Source organism: Pantherophis guttatus, chromosome 3 (genome assembly GCF_059756535.1).
Source record: "Pantherophis guttatus breed Tessera chromosome 3, ASM5975653v1, whole genome shotgun sequence".
Lineage (NCBI taxonomy): Eukaryota > Metazoa > Chordata > Lepidosauria > Squamata > Colubridae > Pantherophis > Pantherophis guttatus.
In genome coordinates, this window is record NC_142065.1 from 191,432,837 (window position 1) to 191,458,462 (window position 25,626).

At 36.7% G+C, this 25,626-nt stretch overlaps 1 protein-coding gene across 1 annotated transcript in view; it reads right to left on the reverse strand.

Moving 5' to 3' along the window:
• The window catches only part of LRP12 (LDL receptor related protein 12), a 35,341-nt gene that overhangs the window by 4,035 nt on the left and 5,680 nt on the right, over positions 1-25,626 (reverse strand). Inside the window, exons 2-6 of the mRNA XM_034422174.3 lie at positions 13,070-13,126; positions 5,441-5,576; positions 4,027-4,229; positions 1,471-2,569; positions 341-473 (exon numbers count right to left, since the gene is read on the reverse strand). Coding sequence (XP_034278065.1) covers positions 341-473; positions 1,471-2,569; positions 4,027-4,229; positions 5,441-5,576; positions 13,070-13,126 — 1,628 coding nt within the window. The remainder of the gene's footprint in view (positions 1-340; positions 474-1,470; positions 2,570-4,026; positions 4,230-5,440; positions 5,577-13,069; positions 13,127-25,626) is intronic.

The window sequence follows — 25,626 nt, forward strand, 5'->3', positions numbered from 1 at the left end:
GTATGTAGGAGAGTTATTCACAAGGTAGTATCTAGTTGCAGTTTGTGAATCTGAAATATTTTTCAGATTTATTTCAGAAATATTTCAAGAACCCATGAAATGTAATTATCTCACATGTTAAACTGAAGCAGCTTGAGTTTTATGACTAAACCTGTTTGGCCAACTTTGTATCTCTGTAAAAATCCTAAACTTGTGTCAATTAGATTTAGCAAAAATATATGAAATGTAAATAAATATGATTTTGAGCCTAGAGAACCCTGTTGTAGTAAGGAGCTGAACTAAACAAAGTAGTGCATGATTTCCCACGCAACCAATTTACAGTTACCATAGAAGTTCTTACCTGATTTGGTGAACAAACTGGGAAATCTTCAACGGGTGGAATTAGTCCTTGTGCAATCAACTGTCCATAAGAAGGAGGGGCTTCTCTTCTCAATAACTCTGCCTCAACCCTTGATAGCTGTGTCTCAAATGACCTGTGCAAAAATACGAACATGCTATGTGGAGTCCAACTCACTTGTTTCAATGTATATATAACAGCAGCAACATTTTGTGTTATGCAGTACCTTTGTGCTACTCTTAGACTGCAACTGCCAAGGACAAAGATCTGTCCTCTTTTAATCTAAAATATATTTGCACACTGATGGTGCAAAAATAATTATGAGCGCAATAATAATTTCATCAAAGGAAGAACTAACTTTGTGTAAGCGTATCAACTTCAATTTCTTATTTTTTCATGTATTTCAAGCAGTAAACTTTTTTTTTACTTTTTCTTTGACAAATAACATGTAGAATTCATCAGTGACAAAAGCTATTCTGTGTGTACTCTACAGGTAGGCCTCAACTAACAACCACAATTGAACCCTTTATCATATCATTTTTATTTTTATTATGTAAAATACAAAGAAGAAAAGAAAAATAGGAAATTCAGGGAGGGAAAGGGAAGGGAGGAAAGGGGATGTGAGATACAAGGGGGAAGAGAAAAAGAAAGAAAAGGGGGAATTGACTTCCAACTCTTTCTAGCGTAGTACAAGATAAACACACTTCAACCTCAACTTTTTGTTTTTACATAACTAGCCATTTCTATAACAAATCACCAAATCTTTCTAATCAACAAAAACAAGATCAAAGTTTCATTTTTTTCTTCACAAGCATACATTCCAGAAGTGATATTCAAATAAGAACATATTTTCCTCTTTAAATAAAGTAATCAAATTAACCATTCCTGCTTTATCTTCCTTGCTATGGAAATACTGTGAACCCAGTTGCTAAGAATCTGAATTTTAACCATATGACAATGGGAATACTGCAACGGTCATAAGTGTGAAAAAACAGTCATAAGTCACTTTTTCAGTGCCATCATTAATTTTGAATGGTCACTAAATTTGTTAAGTTGTTAAGTCAAGAACTACCTGTATAATATTTTCAGACAAAGAAAAACAAACCAGCAGTTTAAGCTTACAGGTGGCTTACCTTCGTTCAAACATTCTTAATGAGTACAGTTTACAAGTACATCCCAACGCAATGACAAGAAGCAACCCACAGATAAGGCTTCCAATGACAGCAGCTGTAATTACTCTGGTGGGTACAATCACTGGACAGTTCTCTTCATCACTACCATCACCGCAGTCATCTTGAGAGTCACACACCCAGCTTTCAAACACACAGCGATTGTTTTTGCAGTGGAAGTTCCCTGGCTGGCAAAAGAAGCAATTCTTTTCATCAGAACCATTGGGACAATGATTCTGGTAGTTGCAGCGATCAGAGCGTGGGTAACAGACACCGTTCCGGGAGCAGGGGAATTCTTCCTTCTGACACATGGTGCAGTTGGTTTCATCCCTTCCATTTGGGCAATGCCAGTAGCCATCGCAACGTTGCTGCTCGGTGTAACACCCCCAGTTTCCACCACAGGGAATTTCCCATGGCAGACAAAAACCGTCTACTTGATAGGTAGCATTAAACCCTCTTGCAGCATTTACTTTGTCAGCACAAAAATGCACTCTGATTTGACCAGAAGATGAAACAACTGTAAGAGGTGCATGAGAGTCAAAGGCAGTTAAAACACGCAAGAGCTTGTGTGGATTTTCTTCTAGTCCATCGTATATTTTGACATAATCCCCATAACCAGTACCGTCAAGTTTAAAGTCAGTGAAACGCAAAATAACTTTGCGGTGATCTCCTGTATCTATCAGCCAAGTGCAATTGCTCCCTGGTGGATAAAAATCTGGGTAATTAGGAGAATTGAAAGTACCATAAAAATATTTTAGTAACTGCCCACAGCTTGGCATGCCACAGTCTATTTCATCTCCTAAGTCAAGACAGTCAAGGTTTCCGTCACATCTTGAAGATTCTGGAATGCAAGTATAAACATTGAAACGTGAGAGACACTGGAACTGATTGTATGCACATGGCGGGAAGGGAGCAGCAGTTGGAGGACTAGCCTTGGGGCAGATCTCTTCATCAGAATTATCTCCACATTCATCCATGTCATTACACTTCCAAGATTCTGGAACACATTTCCCATTAGCACAGTGGAACTGGTTACAGTCGCAACGCAATTCGCTGGATTTCCCTGAAATCAATATATTTAAGAAACATTTAATTATTTAACCACTTTCTACCCCTACTACTTTCTAATTTTACATAAGGCCCATCTACCTGTGAGGTAAACTATAGAAAAAGGAACTGAAGTATAAAGACCTGGTTTTGCCCTCCAGCTTATTCACATTTCTGTGGATATCTGAGGATTGGAACCCATCCTAAAATAACTAGGTTCCTCTAAACTCTTGCATGCATGATGTAACAAAATCAAGAATCAGAATTCTTTTCATGACTCTCGGCCAGATGGAAAGATTAGAAACTAGCATCGACTGTCAGTTCTACGAGGTATAATCCGATCAAGAAACTGACTCTACATGAGGAGTAGAATTGCATTTTATTGAACGTAAACTTTATAGAACAGAATCTAGCAAGTATGCATGTTGGGCTTTCTGTGTCTCAACTCTTCCCCTCTACTGTTCAACTCTTCCTCTCTACTGCTTAATGTATGCTTCAGCACTTGTTGCTTCCTAACACCTTCTCCAAGGTGATTCCAAGGCTCCTTACACATTGAGAGGAGATCTCAAAATGAAAAATCACTTTTGTGTCTAAATCTTTATTCCTGTTCATATGTGTTTTGACATAATTAAGAGCCAGTTTGGTGTAATGGTTAAGGAATCAGACTAGAAACCAGGAAACAGTGACTTCTAGTCCTGTCTTAGACAAAAAGCTACCTTGAACACCTTGAGCCAATCACTCTCTCTCAGCCCTAGAAAGGAGGCAGTTGCAAATCATTTTTTGAACCTTGCCAATAAAATTGCAAGCACTAGTTGAGGCACCCATCAAGAGTAAAAACTGACATAAAGGCACAAGAAATAAAATATCCATAATTAATAAAGCTTTCACCAATTAATAAAAAATGATTGGATTGTATTCCATCAACTTGAGCAATCTGATAGTGTTGGCTACTGATATATAACGTAAGTTCAGTTACTTTATTTTGGGTGCCATTTTGTCAGTTTCAGAAAGGCAGTAGGCATTTTTCAGAGAATATTTTCACATTATTGCCAAGATTAGGTAATATTCCTAAACTGTAGATCAACTATTAACATATTTAAGTTAATCAAAAATGCCTAACAATCCTCAAATGTTTCTAAATTAAAATATAAAAAATAATACCTGTTAGCAGTTTTTCTACTTTAAACACTAAAAAAATTATAGGTTTCTATCATAAAGAAAGTTTATATATAGACTAAAGCCAATGATAACATTGGGTTTGGACTTAGCCATTCATGTTAATTGAGCTATTTTTGTTTCTAAATCACAATTTATGAATTTGTATGTTGTGTGCTAAACTCGTGTTAAACAAAATCATGGCCTAGTGACTTGTTTGAATCTAATCATTACACTTTACGGATGAAACTATACTGAGCTCACATTCTAAACAAATGTGTAACATATTGACCATATCATTTTAAAATTTAAACATACCCGCAAAATAAGTCAGTCTGAAGCCCTTTCGTGATATGATATCATCTGAATGAAATCTGATCCAAACATGGTCTTGTGAAGAGATATATGGAGATGGAACTGAGGATCCACATACTCTGTAATTTTCCATATTTTTGTAGGTCCCTATTGTTAAGGAATCTGAACTGCATCGCCGTGAGCCCTGAACATCAAAATCCTGAAAACTATGGAGGAAAAAAAGAATTTTCTTTTGTTTATAATTAGCATCACTATTTAATAAAAGGCAATTACATACATATTCATAATGAATTTTTACTAGTCTTTAACAAGGCTTAAAGAAGTATTTATAACATTATCACAAGATTCTGTATTTATTTTATTAAACCAATTTATATAGTTACCCAACTCACATATAGGTGGCTTACAAAATTTAATGATTTACATATATTCTATTCAATAAGTTAATACATTTATCTTATTCAATCTTTGCCTATTTTTTTGAAGGGAAAGGGAAAACCTTTGAAAGCCCTACCAGTTTTAAACTAAACAACTGCATGCTATAATACCTAAAATCTATCTGCATCTATGAGCTTTTTCTGTCACTATGAAAATATGGGTTATACCACTTCTCTGGTTTAATTGAAAACAGAGTTTATGAGGGAAATTAACTTGTCAAAAAAGCAGATATATCAGTCAGAATATTCCTTTTTCTCTATTATGTATCCTAAGCAAACAATCTGTATCTCTGTCAGAGACTGGATAGTCTACTATTAAAAACCATAGCAAATTTTATATTTCTTCTTGTGCAAAAGGTAGATGAATTGGAAACATTTTTCAATTTTGTTTCATTTTGGAAGTTTTGAAAACTTGTCACATCCCTTCTCAGCAAGTTAAAAAGCTTTATACTGTTACAGTAAATAAGCACATCCAAGAATGGAAAAAAAATCGGTATAATAATAATAATTATTTTTTTGGCCTAATGAATGTAGTTTGTTCAAAAGATTTTGCTACTTTAAATGAATAGACTCCTTGCCACAAAGAAACTGCTTTCAAAAAACAAGTATGATGGGACATGGAGAAAAACTAAAAGAAGTACATGGCTAGTGACTAGTTTTGCTTGACCTTTTTCAAAAAGTTGAACTTGTAAATATCTACTTCCTGACTCTGCAACAGAACTCAATATGGGAAATGTTATTGGGCTTAATTTGTACTTTAGGATTCAACATTCTGTACTAATAATGGAATGATTTGTATCTGAAAGTCTAGTATAAGGATGCTTTCTTTTTTAATAATCAAGAGATACGGATAAATCTGAAGTTAAATGCAATTAATCAAAATATCTGTAAAGCTCTTAATTTTCAGTAGAGAAGCATCTAACACAAACGTATTTAATTTACACTTTTCACATTATATCCATAAAATATAAATGAGTTACCTTATTGTAATAATTTCTCCTGGATTTGCCTGGATATACCAGCTACAATTCAATCTCGCAGGATATTCAAGAGGCCAGCCTGGGCTTGTAATTATCCCACTTGGACCTTTAATTTGTTCTGGAATATCTCCACAACCTGAAAAAAATATGGAGAGTTGATGTTAGTAGTTATAAAGTATTATTGCATTCTGTTACTTAAATTTAAGTGAAAGAACATTTGGAGCTGCACCCAATAATGGTCCTTCTAGAACAGGGGTGTCAAACTCGATTTCATTGAGGGCCGCATTAGGGTTGTGTTTGACCTCCACGGGCCGGGGTGGGCGTGGCCAGGGTGGGCTTGCAACCTTCTGCCAGTGAAAACGGAACTCGGGGGGGCTGCATGCAGCCCTCCTGAGCTCTATTTTCATTGGCAGAAGCACTGCGGGCTGGTCTTTCATTGTTTCCAGGGTAGTTCCGCGGGTCAGATCTAAGGACTCCGCGGGCCAGAGCCTTGAGTCTAGTAGAACAGGGCTAGTACTAGCCTTGAGTACTAGCCCTGTTCTAGTAGAACCATCTTGCCACTTGAAGCCAAACACTTATCTCCAAATCTGTTATATAGAACTGCAGGTTATCAGAATGGTTGCACATCAAAGATAACATTTCTGTCCCCTAGTGGTTAGGGGACAGAAATGTCCCCTAACCACTATTATCACAACTGAATAAAACTATAATCACAACTGAATAAAACTATAATAAATAAAATAAAATTGAATAAATATTTTGATGGTCATTTTTGATTTTTATAGAAATGAAACTTTTTTTAAAAAAAATCATGGATGAAAATTTGAATGAAATGTCAGTATAACGTTTTAGTAATTTTAAAAGGCATATATATGTAATCATTTATTTAAACAAAACACGAAGATGAAAATGATAAAAAAGGAAAGCAAAACAACAATAAATTATTATAGTATACACTGGAGTATATTCTTGCATATGTATAAATGCATATACATATTTTAGTTAATTTCAGTAAAGAAGTAGCTTTTATTATAATAATCCATATAATCTACATAGAAAATTGTTTGTAAATCACAAATAGGATCAGATTTTCAATCCAGTATGCAAATTAATCGTAGGACATTAAAATATGTTTTAATTTAGTATTATTTTCATTGCATCTCCAACAACATGAACTACTCAGTTTGTCCATATAAGTGTAATAGAATCCAAATAATTCTGAAATCTTATTTTTTGTTGTTGAATAAGCTGTACACTAATATACACAGCATTGTTTTGACAAAAATGGAGATATCCAATTCCATGTTCCATTCAGTCAGAGGTGGACTTCACATAATTTCACAACCGGTTCTCCGCGTGCAGAACCACAAAATTTGAGCATGCGCCTTCCGCGCTTGCACACAGCTTCAAACACACAGTGATTTCATCCATGCGGCTTCCAGCACACCTTCTCGGGCAGCCACGGTGAGTAAAGCGGGCGAGGCACGGAAATCAGCTGGGCTGTGTGGGCGGGGTGACCAAGCCAGAGAGTGAGAGATATAGGATGGGATAGCACCATAGGCCAGCTGGTGGTTGGAACTACCGGTACGGGCAAACCAGACTGAACTGGCAGCAGCCCACCTCTACATTCAGTCCTTAAAAATTTCACATCACAAATTGCTTAATCAATAACAAGTACCTATAATGACTAATCATGGATTTTTAAATATCTTATAATTACATCTACTAATTTAGGTATCATTTAAATGATTGCTTCTAATAACTTAAGTGCCTCTAAAGCTAAAAATGTCACCTGTCCAGATCAGGATGTCGAGATATTTACAAGGCAGCAACAGTTAGATGATATTTGTCTTTAAAATGTCAGTACAATGCATAACTATTGCAAATATTTTCCAAAAGTTTATACAAACTCACATATACAACTGCTCAGAAAGGAGGTAAAAATAGTGAAAGGCATTTAATATTTCATTCATTCATTCATTTATTCTACAGAAAACATTCATTTATTCTACAGAAAACAAGAACAGAAATACTAGACCTATATGATAAAAGAACAAAAAGAAAAATAAAATGGAGTGAAAATTAATTTTGTCAACAAAATAAATATAAATGCAGCAGTTCATGTAAGACCCAACGGTGTATAACAGAAAATACAGTATGCACAAATGTAGTATGGTAAAAGCTGTAGGCAAACATACCTCTAGCAAAAATGTTTTATTATAAAAGCTGCAACGAGCACATGGTATAAAGTAAATAGGTTTATGCTTGTTATACATGATAATTACTGGGATTTTTAAAAATGCAAACCTTAAAAGATTTAGAATTCAGATTTTCCACAAATATACAGCAATGATTTGAGGTTTTTTTTTTGTTATTTAACTACCCATTAGGTGGTGCTCTTATCCCACCATTTTTGGGGAACTTCTATATTTATTTACATATATTTAATCTTTCCTTGGAATTCATGATATTAGCTAGAACAGATGATCTCATTTCCATATAAAGGTCAACAAACCTCAAGACAAACCACTTCCCTTCCAAAGAATTTTGAAACTGTAATTTAAAAACTGCAGCTATATCATTAATATTACTTGTTTTTAAAAAATGCAATTAATTCCTTCAAAAACAGCAGTTTCTCAAATGTCATTCTCCCAACAGACCCTTAGTAATAAAAAACACTGAAAAAAACTCTAAATGTGTTATGACAAGTCATTATTTATTTTGTTTTATCTTTTAACTGGCAAGTTAACCCTCATTTTGTAAAATCTCTAAGACTAATTCAAGCTACTTTCTTATGAAGCCCAATATGGCCAGAATATCAGATTAAATTTTAGAAAGAACTTTTGGTAGAAAGATCCTTACACCTGTTTAGGGCAACGGATGGAATGTGGTTGAACTTGTTAACTTTCGGATGGGCTTTCTATAGGAAATAGCGCACGTAGGCTTGGGAAAACACCCTGGGAAAAGCTAATGGCAAACTGCAAGTCCATGAAATCACTAAGACCCTAAAACAGTGATGGCGAACCTATGGCATGCATGCCAGAGGTAGCAAACAGTGCCCTCTCTGTGGGCATGTGAGCATTCGCCCCAGTTCACTTCCGCCGTGCATGCCTCCCACTGGCTAGCTGGTCTTCGGGTCTCTGCCACGCATGCGTGGGGCTGCACGTGCATGAGTGGGGGGCGGAGCACATATGGGTGTGGGGCCATGCATGCATGCAGGTGGCAGGGCGCATGCGCGGGGGCCACACGCTCATTGCCTTTTGGGGGCTCGCGCGTGTGCACAATCACGTATGCTTTGGACACTTGATCTGGAAACGGTTAGCTATCACTGCCCTAAAGCAATAGAACCTTTTAATTTTTTTTCTAAGATCCAAGTCCAGCTAGGGTAGCAATGATTAGACATCTGAGCCTGCAGCTGCTAATTGAACTTAGCCAGGAATTTTGCCACTAAAATCTGCCTGTCTGCCTTTAAGAGTAGGCATCGACTAGTGCCATGGAGATAGAAAAGAGGATGCTGACTCACTTCTCCCCATCTCCTTAGTGGGACAAACTGCTTTCTACAGCAAGCCCTGTCAAGTTGAATAAATATTTCTATGCACTGCACAAACTAACTTCTTATGAGATGGGTGGCTATATAAATTTGATAAATAAATAAAACATGGAACTAAGGATTTTGGGTAGAAATTTTAGGAACCCAGGAGCAAAACAAAGCAGGAAGAATTCTAAGGACAAATGGATTCGGAGCTGGAATGTGGTCTGATTGCATTTTTATTCTGTACAGACAAATCAGACAGGCACAGTTTCAAATTTGCTAGAAATTCCCTAGAGGGTTGTAACTCACAATCCCAAAATTACAATACAGGAATTGAAAGCAATAAAACTAATGGAGGGGACAACTGATTATAGTACTATCAAACACTGTGATTCATTTGCAGTTCTTTAGAATATACTGTTTTGCCTGCTTCATGCTTCTGCTAGAAAAAAAAAGACCAACCAAAAATATATTAATTAATGGTTCTTTATTGAATAATATTTGCAAAACACTTATAAGATTGTCTTTCTACCTTTATTAAAATTAAGGTCTTTCTATCTTTATTAAAATTAACTTTTAAAATTAAATTAAAATTAAATTTTAATAAAGGTATTTAATTAATTTAATTATAATTAAATTATAAAATTTAATTTTATAATTTTATAAATAATATTAATTTTAATATTATTTAAATATTTAGGGTATACAATGATTCCAGTATTCACAATTCCTGATTTCTATGGGATTTCAGATGCTTAATGTCTTTAGTGTATGTTCACTCAATTCTTATAGCTTGTGAAGTAAGTCAGTATTATTATCTCCATATTATATATGGGGAGGGAGAGTTGGTGGCACAATGCTTATGCCAGAGGCTAATACCAGCTATAACAATTAAAATGAAAGATTTCCAAGAAAAAAATGTAAGAGCCCCACAAAATAAGAATGGATTAAATTCGGTAGAATCATGATGATTTCCAGTCATACAATATTCCTGGCAATTTGAACGTGGTTTAGTGAATGCACACTGGATACATTTAATTAATAAAGTATATTTTTGTTTTAAACTGGAAATGTATGTTTGGTCTGGAAGAACTTTAATTCCAGAACTTAAAAGAACTGTCAACCTATTCTCCAGTCAACCTTTCTCCAAAGCACCTAAAGGCAGGAGAAGCAGCAATGAATGGAAATTAATCATGGAGAGAAGCAATCCAGAACTAAGGAGAATTTTCCAGATAGTTAGAACAATTAATCAGTGGAACAACTTGCTTCCAGAAGTTGTGAATGTTCCAACACTGGAAATTTTTAAGAAGAGATTGGATAACCATTTGTCTGAAATGGTATAAGGCTTCCTGCCTGAGCAGAGGGTTGGACTAGAAGACCTTCAAGGTCCCTTCCAACTCGGTCATTCTGTTTTGAAGAGATTTGGCTGAATGAATAAACAAATTTGGGTCAGCTGTAGATATTAAGAGTGATTTTGAAGCAAAGAAAGCTAAGCTTTTATATGTTTAAAATATGATATAATTTTTTCTAAGCTTGCTTAGTAAGAAGAAGTAGCTCTAGAATTGTCCCCTCTAGCTTTTAATCAGGGTATTTTATTAGACATTTTTAATTCCAATTGCAGATATGCAAGAAACACAAAAGATCTTTTGTTTTGAGAACAAAATAGCCTGACTTTAAATCTTTTGTTGGAACTTTCTAAGTACAAAACTCAAAAATGGTTCAAGTGTTCCTTGTTCTGACAAAACCAAAAGTTAAATAGTTCAACAGTTGAGGCCATAGGAAGCAGTGAGAACTTGAACAAGCCCATAGCTTCCTTCTTTTGCACCTTAATTACTACTTCCTATCTAGTTCGTTTAAAATCAGCGAAGATATTTTTTATTGTTTCCTATATGAGAGATTTGCCATGCCACAGTATTCTCTGTTTACAAAAGTAAAAGAGGTTTAAAAAATGATTATAGTTCCTTGAAATTCTATTACTCATCTCACAGTGTTCCATTTTACAATGGTGAATCTCGCCCACCCACAACATTGTTCAATTACCTTACTGAGAAAACTATTTGCATACATTTATATATTTAAAATCTTATAGAGTTGCTTGAAGTCAGGCAACATATATAGTTTATAAAGTATCATCATTATCATCTCATCAAAATTTCAATGTAGAAAGTTTGTGATTAAAGCACATATCACACATCACCCCTTTTCCAGCACTATCCACTCTGTTTCCTCTTGAAGATTTATGTTACATCTTCCTGCTGATGTCCGGGGAACCATGTCCCTTGCAGAATTGTTTTTGCTTCATCCTTCATATTTATGCTTTCTATTAAAAAATACTTGGAATGAGGATCCAGATTGTTGGGGGCAATACACTGACTCTGTTAGCCGATTAAAGAGGGCTGTAAAAGCACTCTGAAGCAGTATATAAGTCCAAGTGCTATTACTAATGCTACAACCAAAATGTTTTTTTTTTTAGTTGATGATTATTTCATTTCATATATATAAGAACATTTGTTTTTGTATACCTTTGAATCAGTTTTTCATTCCTGGCGACTACTGGGACAAGTTCTTGCAGGTTTCCTTGGCGAGGTCTTTCAGAAATAAGTTTGCCAATGTCTGCTTCCTAGAGTTGATAGCGTGTAACTGGACCAAGGCCACCTAGCAGGCTTTGTTCCAAAGGCAGGATTAGAACTTGTGTCTACTGGTTTTTAGCCTGGAACCTTATCCACTACACCAAATCCACTGACTCTCCTAGTTAGAATTTTTTTGCTTTTTGCTTTAATTTTTATGTCACCCTTCTCCGGAGACTCAGGGCGGTTTACAATGCGTTAAGCAATAGCCTTCATACTTTTGTATATTTATACAAAGTCATCTTATTGCCCCCACAATCTGGGTCCTCATTTAACCTACCTTAGAAAGGATGGAAGGCTGAGTCAACCTTGAGCCTGGTGAGATTCGAACTTGCAGTAATTGCAAGCAGCAGATGTTAATTACAGTGCTTTAGTCTACTGTACTACAGGCTCTTTTTTTAGGTGAATTGATTCACTATGCAAGACTAGACTTAATTCATATTCTATTCATAGCAACCTTAATGCTTGACATTAATATAAAGCTGGAGCTGCAGATGTCCACACTATTTATCTATCAGGTAGACAAGCAAGAAAGGTCAATTGAAAAAAAAATCTGACTTCAGATATTTTTAAAAAACGTGTCCTGACTGCTTTTAAAGCAAATTACTTCAATGATTGCTTTCACCCTGCTTATACTCTGTGTTTTATATTCAGTAGTAGAGGTCCTTCTTGCTTGTCTACACTTGAGGCAACTAAAGTAACAAGTGCAAGGAAGATGGCCTTTTCTATAGCCATAGCCTAGGCGTGGAACAGCTTCCCATTTGAAGTCCATTAAAGCCAATCATTATAGATTTTCAAAAAATATTTGGATACCCTTCTATTTTTTTTTCTTTGCTGTGTTTTATTGGGCAATGCATATTTCATTCAATTGTTTAATTATGAATATGAATATTTATTACTGCTTAATATACTTTATTAATTTTGCTCTTGAGGGAGCAAAAAAACCCAACCTGGATGGCTCTTGCTATTTTAAATACACAAAGAACAATATAACCAAGCATCAGGAATTCTTTGTACTTTTTTCTTTTGTCTACAAAGGAGTAGAACAAACCTTAAGGACCTCACCCTATTATTCTGTAGAGTAGATAGTAGTATAGTCAAATGAACAGCATCCTCAGATGTTGCATCATGTTTTAAGATGTGTAATACACACTTTAAAAAGCTCAAAACATTTAATTGCACAAAACTTTGATATAAGAAATCAAATTAGCTAACTTTTCTTTTTAATGTTTCTATGGAAATATAATTAAACAGAGAAGAATAATCTGTTCGTGACCATAGTAGTGGTATCAAATTTATCTTATGAAAAATTTTTTCCATGTTCCACTTGCTTCATTCCTTATTACATGCTGCAAAAGGCAGTAATAATTTTTATAGCCAAATATCTCTTCATAAGATACCAGGTGGCTTTCAATATTTACTATTTAAGTCATGCATGAAATTTAAACATTACAAAAAAGAGAGACTTACCAGTTGAGCTTCCTGAAATATGCACATTTTCAGAACGTTCTGCAAGAGCACTGTTTCCTAAAATTAAACATAATGAATAAACTAATTTTCAAGATAAAATTTGTAAAAAAAAAATATTCAGATACAGTATTACAGAAAAGAACAAAAAAGTGAACTACTTTAATATTCTAATTTAATACTACGTTAACATTTAATTTTCAAATACTGCAGATCCTAGGTCTCTTGTGCTGTATTTTTAAAAGAAAAAGAAACGATGGGTGGGAATAAAATGATGAAATAATTAAAGAACCAAAGGAATCCATGTTACACAATGAATAAGTTATGCAAAGAACCAAGTAGGTACTAAGAGCTTGGTTAGCTTGCAACAGACAAGGGATTTGAACTATTTAGTTTAGTTTAGTCTTCCAGTGCTCTTTCACTCTTTTTATACTTCCCTTCCTGCTTTTAAGGGAAGAATATAATGAGACACATAAAGATAATAAAAGGGAAAAACCCAATGGCTGAAGTTCTTTCAGATTTTCTCTTATAGGGAACCAGCATATGAACCCTGACCAAGCAGATCCTGATTGCTTTTAGCTAGCATCTGCCAAGTTTTTTAAAAAAATTGTTGCCAGGTGCTTTAACAGTGTCATCCTTATGATATTGATGTACACACCGCATCTCAGTTCCATTTATTAGATAGGCAGCTACACATATCACACTGCGATGGTAGTCAACAAGCGGAGTGGTTTGTTTCAGTGATCAAAAACATAAATCACGTCATCAATAGCCAAGCAGCATATCGGTTTAATGAGTAAGTATTGTATTTTTCGCACTATAAGATGCACCGGACCGTACGACGCACATTAGCTTTGGAGGAGGAAAACAAGAAAAAAAATCTGCCTCTGCCTCCCAGCATCCATCCGGTATTCATCTGGCTAGTGTCCTTACAGCAAACAGCAAACAGCCTGGTCAGCTTCAGCATGTTATCGCAGCCCCAGCACATGGTTCGTCAGGGCTCTGCTTTGTTGCGCCAACCACCAATCAACTGAGCTGAGCTGCCACTGCCGCCAGGGAACGCTTCAGCCTTTGCTGCCGAGCAGCTGATTGCAGCTGGATCGGCCTCCTGGAATATCACCAATCAGCTGTTCTAGGCGCTGGGGATCACCGCCTATTGCTGCCACCTAGAACAGCTGATTGGCGGTATTCCGGGAGGCCTATCCAACCGCCGATCAGCTGCTTGGCAGTGAAGGCTCAGTGTTCCCTGGTGACAGGCTGCGACAAAAGCCGTCGCCGCACCAACCCCCTCCCCCCGCCACAATATTAGCTCTATAAGATGCAGAGACACTCCCACACACTTTTTGGGGAGGGGGGAAGTGCGTCTTATAGTGCGAAAAATATAGTAAATCGGTAAATATTTGCTACATAAGAACAGTAAGAATATGGATTCCCACCCAAACAGAATTTCCAGTATTTTCTATTGCATAATGCCCTGTGTTCCTTCCCATGGCCATGGATTCTAAATATTTCCCCCCTTTGTCTATGGAGATTCTTAATCATCTAGGTCATGGTTGTCTGAAAGGTACTCCTCCCCCCCCTCAAAAGGCAGCTAGACTTCCTTGGGTTTTTTTCTTTGAAAATGATTCACTTCTCATCCAAGAAGCTTCTTCAGTTTTTCCGAAAGAATTTCAAGAAGCTTCTTGGATGAGAAGAAAAATGTTTTCAAAGGAAAAAAAAAAGGGAAGTCCAATTGCCTTTTGAGGAAAAAGAACACCAACTTCTGAATTTCCCCTTTTGTTAATGTTCTTTTATTACATGCATGAATGTGAGGGGATGTTCGTTTGACCATTATATACTTATTATAGTTACGGAGAAAACATTTGCTTCAATCTTTTTATCCTGTGCCAAAAAAGGACCCCATGGCACACTCCAAGTATTTACGAATTTCTGTATTCTGTCTGAAACTGCAGACTGAAATCTCTAGCAAACTGGACTTCAACATTGATCCTTCTGTCCAACATTACTGCATAGTACATTATGTAAATCTTAAAAAATCTTTTTAAAAAAAGGGAGGCATAAAGAAAGCACTTTCTAGTAAAACAGATGAAATCTAATACCCTTCTAAACCTTTTGAGAACTTTTGGTCTTCTAAACCCCCCACCAACTGCTTGAGACTTACAACCTCCCCAGGACAGAATTATTTGGGGGGGGGGGAGGAGGAGGGAAGAGTATAAGATGAATGATGAAAGAACTGAGTTGGATTAAAGCTGTCCTCATTTCATGACTACATGGTGAGAGATTTTGAGCAGCTGTTGGCAGATGTAGTGGTTCTTCACTCAAAGTAGTATGCTGGGAAAATCAGATATAAGGGGAAAAAACAGTACAATTTAGCTAAAAACCTGGTTCAAATCTAAAGGAATTTGAGGTGTTTTAGTTAAAGAAATGTAAATTCTCAGTTAACTTTCAAAAATTTTCATGAGCAAATTTAAGAGCAAAAACATTACAGTGTTAGCTGCTCATAAATAAATCATGATAAACAGAAACTGTAACAAAATAGCAGCTTTTTATATAAGTGATATAAAGGGAGAAATTTTGAGATAGTAATGAGCAATAACATTTGGAAGGGTAATGTAGAATTGACGCAATTACTCAAAATGATCACTAACATCGGAAGAGATGCTAGAAAGAAAACAAATAATCCTCAATCCATTACAGGGAATATTGTATTATCTTTGACTTGCATAAACAAGGTTTCATAAACAGGATGTACTGCACAATATTGTACTGAAAGTTATTCAGTATAATTGAACAGAAGCTTTAAAGATACTGCAAAAGTATTATAAAAGAAATAAAATTCGTTCATCATTGGTTGATTCTAAACCTCCAGAAAACTAGCTAGCTTTCTTAGCATTCTCAACCCAGTAAACAATTACTTAAAACAACATTTTATATTGTATTACCTTTTTTTAAAGTTGTCAACAGTTGCTCAATGCAATTCACAAGCTGCATTAAGTGTTACCCTGAGAAATGTATAATGTAAACTTCAACTTAAAGGTAATGAAATGTAACCCTTTTCATGTATTTATTAGCATGACTGATACAATATTGTTTGTTGCAATGAAAAGACTGCTACTTTAGAAATATTTAGCTATATAACCGAATCACAGACCTAGATGGAAAAAACTGTAAAGTATTATGACTGCTTTCCTAAAATGTACTTCTCCATAAAATATTCCATTTTCCATAAATACCTTTAGCATAAAGCGAAGGGGGAGAAGGTGGATTGGGGGAAAAAGCTTCTTTTTTAAATTTTGCCGATGAATTCTAGCTGCTGTACAATTACAGGTAATCCTTCACTTACAACAGTTCCTTTAGTGATCGGTCAAAAGTTACATTGGCACTGAAAAATGTAAGATGACCAATTTTCACAGTTATGACCTTTGTAGCATCCCCATGATCATGTGATCAAAATTCAGATATTCTTGGCAACTGGTTCATATTTATGACTGTTATATTGTCTGGGGGGGGGGGTGTCATGTGATCTCCACTTGCGACCTTCTGACAAGCAAAATCAATGGGGAAGCCAGATTCACTTAACAACCAGGTTACTAACTTATCAACTGCAGAGATTCACTTAACAACTGTGGAAAGAAAAGTTGTAAAATGGGGCAAAACTCACTTAACAAATGTCTCACTAAACAACAGAAAATTTGTGGTCGTAACAACAGACCCATTGCGATCGTAAGTCGAGGACTACCTGTAGCTTGTGTCTCTGTGTGAAAGTGTGTGCCATGCGCACAGATGCATGGCTTTTAGTCAGTGTTGACTCTTGAGGACTACTTGAAAAAGACCCTGGTAAAGGCAAGGTTTTTCAGAAGCGTTTTGCCATTGCTTCCGTTTTAGGATTGAGACAGACAGATGGTGAATGAACTTGCAAAAAAAAATTATAATATGATTGCTTTCTTAAAATATGCTTTTCCGCCTAAAAGTTTTCATTCCCATAAATATGCAATAAAGCTTACAGGGCAGTGGATTAGGAGAAAAACTCTTAGTTTGACAATGACGTTAGCTGCTGTGCAGCCAGGAAAAGTCAGTTTCAACTATCCTGATGCAAACACTCAATTTTGGTTTCTAGAAATACTGTATCTATAGATTCGGGAGGGAGGGAGGGAGGGAGGGAGGGAGGGAGGAAGGAAGGAAGGAACCTTTAGCAGGCTTTACGTATTACTGTGGTGAGAATATGGCCTTGGAATAAGAAAATTCCCATTCCTGATTTAGGTAGTCAGGATAGGACTTTGGATTTCTACAACAGCACATTCTGTAAAATCTACATATTAAAGGAAAGAGAGAGCAATAGAAACAATAATTCAAATTGCCTTAAAATATGTTTAAATACTGATTCATTTTCCTTTTATGGGCAATCTTAATATTTTGGAACAATGTAGTTGCTTCTTGCCTGCTAAGTAATAAAAAGTAATAAAAATCATATAAGCTTCCAATTATAACAGTAGAAATGAAGACAAAACCTTTATTGCATTTTGTGAAATTAAAGGTTTCCGCCAAACTTAACAGCTGGCACAGGCAGACAATATTACAAGCTAGGATAGGCTTCTTTAACATTTTCCCTTCTTTTTGGAGAGGGAGGCAATTCTGTCTCTTTTTTGGTAAATTTCCCTATATTATCTATATTATATTTTATTGTTGTGAGCTGCCCAGAGCCATGAAAATTAGATAGAAAACAAGTTTTAATAAATATTTACTTATTTATTTATTTGTTGGGACTTGTATGCCACCCTATTTCCACAGGACTCTGGGCGGCTCAGGTTATTATTATAATAAACCTTTTTTTACAGGTAGCTTTTGCCTTATGACCTGCAGTCACAACTGCCCCAAAAGCACTTCTGGCAGTTGTAACACATCACGCTGCCACTTTCTTCACATGATCACATTTCATATGCTTGGCAACCTGTTTGCATTGTCAATCAATTGCCAAGTGCCCTGCAACCATGTGATCGCGATTTGCAACCTTCTCTGCTGGCTTCTCCAGAAAGTCAATGGGGAAACCATCAGGTTGCAAGGGAGGGAAAATCTTCCTACACACTGGAGGAATCTACTTCAAATTTGGTGAAAATGCCAGCAAACGCCATCATTCTGAGTCTCGCTGGCATTCACAAGTGCTTTAGCAAATGCTATCGTTTCTGTCTCTTCAGAAGGGAAAATGCTAGTAAGTGAGCTGAGGCTTTCAGAAGGTTGATATTCACTAGCATTTTAGTGCATGTCATTTAGTGGTGGGATTCAACCAGTGTAACAACCTGTTAGAAAACGCCATTAAAAGCAGTGTTAAAAGCACTAAAAACAGCTGAGGCATGGCAATCCGCTCTGCCGCGCTTATCAGCTAGGCTTCAAACAAATGAAATAAAGGTAGGTATAGCGCAGGGGCAGGAGAGCGGGCCCAGCTGATGGTCGGATTGAACTGGTTCACTCTCAGCTGATCGTCAGAGCAACTGATTCGCCTGAAGCGGACCGAATAGGCTGAATTCCACCCCTGAAGGCATTGCTTCCATTCAGAGGGGAAAACGCTAGTGAACACCAATGTTTTGAGCCTTCCAGTGGTATTTGCTAGTGCTTTTCACCAGATTTGTGATCCATTTCTCTGTACACTGAGGAATTAAAGAAATCCAAGAAATTCCTCACCTTACTGAAAGAACAAATCTCAAATTGGCAAAGCACTAGCAGATGCCATTGTTCATACAATCATTATCCTGGTGGGGTTTGAGAGAGCCTGGGGAGGAAATCGGGGCCCTCTCCCTGCTGCACCATACTCAAGAGTTCCATGCCCTCTTCCCAGTATTCCATTGATTCACATGGCTGCTTAATGACCTCAACTGGGGAAGCTGGAATTAAGTGGCATCTTGCTTAATCATTGGTTTGCTCAACAACTAGGATTCTAGGCCCAATTATGGTTGTAAGCAGAGGATTACCTATACATTAATATTATATTTGCCCTTCTATATCAAAATACCAACAAACATAGCCACCCATTAGAATGACCCAAGAAAGTTCTAGATTCATATTTCACCCAGCATTAACAATTCACTCCTGCTTTTTATCGTTAGTATTTACTCAGCTGCCTTTCTATTCATTATTCAATGTTATTCCAAATCAGATAATGCATTCCAAATAAATATTTATACAGAAAATTCCTCAGTTAAGTCAGATTTTCAAACACCGACATTTGGCTTCTAGAATTGTAAACTGGTTAGACGGAAGAAGGCTCAATCCTTTCCAACAGATTTTTGTTTTGCCTTGCCAGACAGAGAAGATTACATACTGTAATGTTACAATTGTGGGTTTTATTTTGTTAACTTAAAAATCCATCCTTTTTTCCACATGTATCACACTGTGATATATCAAATGATGACTGGTTAGTTCTGCATTATGTATATACATAATGGTGAACCTCCTCATAAAACCAGAATGATGGCCAGACTGTTACTATTGTTACTGCCCTCAACACTTGGTAAATGTGTGGCCTCCTATTCACAGAATTCACCAGGGGAATTCTGGGAATTTAAGGCCATACATCTTAAAAGTTGCCAAATTTGAAAAACTGAACTAAATGCTTCCTAGTTTTTTTACTGGTATGGCTGGAATTTGATAGATTTTATGCTGATATTTTTTTTATAAATCACCAACCTTTAAATATCTAATCCAGAGAAAAGCAAAACCGGTTCCCTCCAGATGTTTTGAAATTTACCTTTTAACAGCCTTAATATATGAAAATTGCAATCCAAAGAAAATCCTGTTGCACCGGACAATACTATAAAATCTAAATGTCTGCCAAGCAGGAAAAAAAAGATTTTCTAATGTTTATAATTTTCTTAAAAATGTATTTGAATTATTCTACTGTATATTTTGCTAAAATATCAAGTTCTATGTATATTAGCTATTTTTATTGTTTTAGTGGTATAAAGAACGCTGTTGTGCTTTTTCAATTGTAATATGTAAAGATATATAATTATTAGTTGCCATCTATATTCTGATGTTTTAATTATTTTCTGAATTATGTGCCTTGATGAAAGATATACAGTAAATAAGCTGAATTGTGATTTGATAGGAGACTGAGAACTCTATATAAACCCTATATAAACTACTCCCATATTTCTAAAGAACAAATTAGATATGGAATTAATAACTGCTACTTACAGATCAGCAACAGGCCATTTTACAAAGATGATGTGAGACCAGTTGTTTATGTTTCTCATGGTCCATATATGAACAACTCAAGGAGATTTATCCCTGATCTTGGTCTAATTTTCTCAGTATGAAAATGTGCCTCTGGTTTTGTCACCTGGTCCATGAAATGCATGCACCTAAAATAACTCTTGGTTAGGCAAGGCCTGCCATAAATTATTCATAAAACGTATGCACAAAAATAATCACAGTAAAATTATTATGGAATAATTGTACAAAAGTTTAATCCCACAAAGCTATATCTAATCCAGCTGTCTACAACTAACTCATACAGTGTTCAAGATGACTGATTTTCTGTTCCAATTTGAAACTCATTAAAACACATCTTACAACTTTAGTTTAGCTTGTAGCCCGTTCATTCATATATCTTTATAAGACTCTTATTTTGAGTTTAAACCAGAAGGTTGAGAGGGGAGGAGATGTAAAGGAATGTTACCCCATTCCAGTCTTTTTCAGGGTCAAAAGGCAGCTGAGCCACACAGATTTAGTGAATGAATTATACATAAAAATCCTTAAAACTTAAACCCATAGATTGTATTGGATCCCTTCAATGCTAGACCTCCATTATAGTACTCTTTCTGTGTAGGATAATAATCCGACTACTTGTGATGTCAAAGATGAACATTTGCCATCCCTACCTGTTTCCAGTAATGATTTGTAGCTCTTTCAAATATATTCCAGTAATTATCTGCTGTTTCCTTTCTTTTCTACTTCCATCAAACTTGGCAAGCACAATCATCTGCTTGTATGACATACTTAGCATATGAGTTTTTGTTTATTCATCAGCATCTCAAGAGATTAGTTGGACTTTATTTGGTTCAGGATTGAGGAACTGGTTCTTCTTGCTGCCCATGTTATTCTCAGTAGCCATCTCCAAACTGATAATTTAAAGGTGTCTATGTTGTTTTTCTTTTTCCAGCTTCCAATCTATGCATTATCATCGTTTCAACTATTTTGAGGTTTGCTCTCACTGAACTTCCTAATCCTTGTCTAAATTTGCATATTCTCTGCCTTTTTTTCTTTACTTCTGCAGGATCCTCATGTTCTAAAAAAGGGGAAACTATCTGCCACATTCACTTCTTTGCTATAAAATTTACTAAGATTGATGTTGTTGTTGTTGTTATTGTTGTTGTTATAATTATAATTATTATTATTTAAATTTTTATACCGCCCTTCTCCCAAAGGACTCAGGGCGGTGAACAGCCAAGATTAAAATACATAGAATATGAAAATTAAAATAATTTAAAACATAATAAAATCAATTTGGCTTCTCCAATTTAAAACCCCTTACCCATAAAATTAACAAATTAAAAATTTTAAGCCAGCCCAGCTTGCTGAAATAGAAAAGTCTTCAGGGCCCGGAGGAAAGTATGGAGGTCTGGGATCAGTCGTATCCCTGGGGGTAGCTCGTTCCAGAGGGCGGGTGCCCCCACAGAGAAGGCTCTCCCCCTGGGGGCCACCAGTCGACATTGTTTGACTGACGGCACCCTGAGGAGACCCTCTCTGTGGGAGTGTATTGGCCGGTGGGAGGTTATCGGTGGCAGAAGGTGGTTTTGTAGATACCCAGGCCCTAAGCCATTGAGAGCTTTAAAGATGAGAACCAATACCTTGAAGCACACCCGGAAGATCACCGGAAGCCAGTGCAGCTCGCGCAGGAAAGGTGTTACATGGGAGCGCCATGTCGCCCCCACAATCACCCGCGCGGCCGCATTCTGGATCAGTTGGAGCCTCCGGGTGCTCCTCAAGGGGAGCCCCATGTAGAGAGCATTACAGTAGTCCAGGCGGGAAGTGACGAGGGCATGAGTGACCATGCATAAGGAGTCCCGATCCAGAAAGGGGCACAACTGGCATATCAGGCGAACCTGATAAAAAGCCCCCCTGGCCATGGCTGTCATATGCTCTTCTAAAGACAGCCGTGCATCCAGGAGAACGCCCAAGTTACAAGCCCTCTCCGTGGGGGCCAATGACTCGGCCCCAATAGCCAGCGATGGCACCAGCTGGCTATATCGGGACGCCGGCAACCACAGCCACTCGGTCTTGGAGGGGTTGAGTCGGAGCCTGTTCCTCCCCATCCAGACCCTCACGGCCTCCAGGCACCGGGATATCACTTCAAGGGCATCATTGGAGTGGTCTGGGGTGGAGATGTGCAGCTGAGTGTCATCAGCGTACAGATGGCACTGCACCCCAAAACCACAGATGATCTCACTCAGCGGCTTCAAATAAATGTTGAACAGGAGAGGCGAGAGGACCGACCTTTGCGGCACCCCACAAACAAGGTGCCTTGATGTCGACCTTTGCCCCCCTGCCAACACAGACTGCGACCAGTTGGACAGATAGGAGGAGAACCACCATAAAACGGTGCCTCCCACTCCCAACCCCTCCAGCCAGCGCAGCATGATGCCATGGTCGATGGTATCAAAAGCTGCTGAGAGGTCTAATAGGACCAGAACAGAGGAGCAGCCCCTGTCCCAAACCCTCCAGAGACCATCAACCAATGCGACCAATGCCGTTTCCGTGCTGTACCCAGCCTGAAGCCGGACTGGAACAGATCTAGATAGACAGTTTCATCCAGATGCTGCGGGAGCTGTCATGCCACCACACTCTCAACAACCTTCGCCACACAGCGAAGGTTGGAGACTGGACGGTAGTTTGCCGAAACAGCTAGGTCCAGAGAGGGTTTCTTGAAGAGGGGCCTCACCACAGCCTCTTAACTTTGTCTTAATATTTAAAACATCATTTAACCCATTATAACTTCCATAATGAGCTTTTCTAAGTCTTTCTGCTTTCAGCAAAGTGTTGCCATGTTTATATTTCAAATTGTTATTGTTTTGGCCTCCAATTTTGATTCCAGGTGTCATCTTTTCAAATTTTGCCATTCTTACAATACCCACTAGGCTTAATAGTTACTGTGTTTTCCTGAAAATAAGACCCTGTCTTATATTTTTTTTGAACCCTGAAATAAGTTCTTGGCCTTATTGCCATGTGTTCAAAAGCCTGATTGGGCTTATTATCAGGGGATGTCTTATTTTGGGGAAAACGGGGTAACAGCACCCTTAATAATGCTGTTATTATACAAAAATGTTTTATAAAACTTTGGATATCATTGGACACCTATTTCATAATAAAAACCATACCATACTATTTCAAAAGTTCACTTCCTTTCAATTTACTAAATAAGCAAAGAAATAGGGAATATTTTTGTATAAACTCCTCCTACAATTTCTCCAATTCATTTTTACTATCTCGATTTTAAGTTTAAGCTTGTTAAAAATTCTACTCTTCTCTTTGCAATACTTTTCACTCTTAAAAATCTGCACTTGTTAAATTCACTGCATACAATTCTGTTTATTTTAAAATGTTTGCTCAGTATGTTAAATTTCCAACATATAGTAACATGCTGTGTAATATTTGTATATACTCTCTGCATATAATATTGATTTGGTGTCTGTATTTAGGTATTAAAGGTAGAAAACATTGGCATCTGTATCAGACAGACCCAACTGAAGAATTCTACATCCCATAATATCTATTTCTTTTTCTTTCAGAAACTCAGTGTAATTTATAAGGAAACATCTGAAAATGTCAAATTTAGTAATGAGTGGGTATGGTGTCATATCATGCATTACAAGGATATTTTCTAAAAATCTTCTTTTTCTTTTGACCATTTCATTCAGGTGAATATAAAAGATGACCATTAATTCTTATTCTCTTCTACTGCTGTTCTGGTATTTAAATTTCTGAACGACAGTATTTTTTTTCTTTACCATACATGGACAAACATATTTCATTTTTAAAGCTTCAGACCTTGAACCTTTTGTAGTACATCCATTCAAGTAAACTATACATTAGATATGCTGGTACAATGAAGCACTACTTTTAAATAAATTATGTGTCCTTGAATTGTTATCTAAGACAGTCTATTTGGACGAAGATGCATTTCAGTGAAACCTTTGTCCACACCTTGCCACACCAACTGTAATTATCAAACTAAAATCATAGTACACCGGCCCTCAAGCACGCCTCAATTTTCTCTTTCAGAAAGAACAGTAAGTCATGTATGTGCTACTATTATCCTCTACTATAGCAGCTGCTTTTGTTAAGGAGGGAAGAACTGAAATATATCTCCTCTATTACAATGCAAAATGAAAATTACTATTATTCAATTTAACAACAAATTATCCAGTTTGTTATGCCCAGAGGTATTATATTTTTAAATCTGAATTTTTTTTAAAAAAAAACAGATTCTGTCCATAGACAGTTTTTAGGTCTACAGAATACTTTATATATTAATATGCAAACTATATATATCAAATTAGGAACACTGAGGAACACTTAAGAAAAAGTGGGTAATGTTTTCAGTTTTGGGTTGTATTTATCCAAATTCTTAACACTAATCACAGCTAACAAAGAAAAACAAGTTTCTACAAGAAGGATAGCCTAGATTCTTTTGGATTATGCTAGTTTCAGATACTGGAAGTACAGGCATTCCATGCCTAAGATTAAACAAAGTCTTATATAGAAAAGAGTGTTGCCAAACAGTAGAAAGTTGAAAAAGAAATCTGTAAGCCATTTAAGATGTTTTCTTTTTTCTTTTAAAGGGAAAAAATAGCAATAGTTTTATTACTAATCACTTGTGATACGTAAGTCAAGGCAGGTTGGCAATTTATATCTGCAAAACATTGGACTAAATGATCTCTGATGTACCTTCTCATTTTCTCACAGTCTCTTAGAGTTTGAAGAATTTGATTTATAATTAATAATTTGTAATATGTTTAGGTGTTTTGAAATTTAAAGAAATTGTAAAATTTATTTGTTTCTTTCCTCAAAAATTTGCCAATCAAGAACAACAAAGTAGATGTCAATCAAAACAGTTTTGACTCCATTCGTGCTGTAAAAAGTTGTACTTTTAACTAGGTAATATACAGTAGTCCTTGACTTACAACAGTTCGTTTAGTGACTGTTCGAAGTTACACCACCACTGAAAAAAGTGATTTATGACCATTATTCACGCATATGACACACTTGTAGCAGGGGTGGGTTCTACTTACCTTTACTAGCGGTTCGCAACGGGGTTGCGCGTGCTTCTGCGCTTCTGAATGAAGCTTCTGAGGATGCGCAGAAGCTTCCTGATCACATCCGGGTCAGTGGGCGGAGCCTCCCGCCAGTTTTACTACCGGTTCTTGTGAACCAGTATGAACCAGGGGCAACCCACCACTGACTTGTAGCATCACCATGGGCACATGATTTACATTTGGAGCTTGACCACTGACTCACATTTATGAGTCCTGTGCAGTGTCCTGATCATCTTTTGTAATCTTCTGACA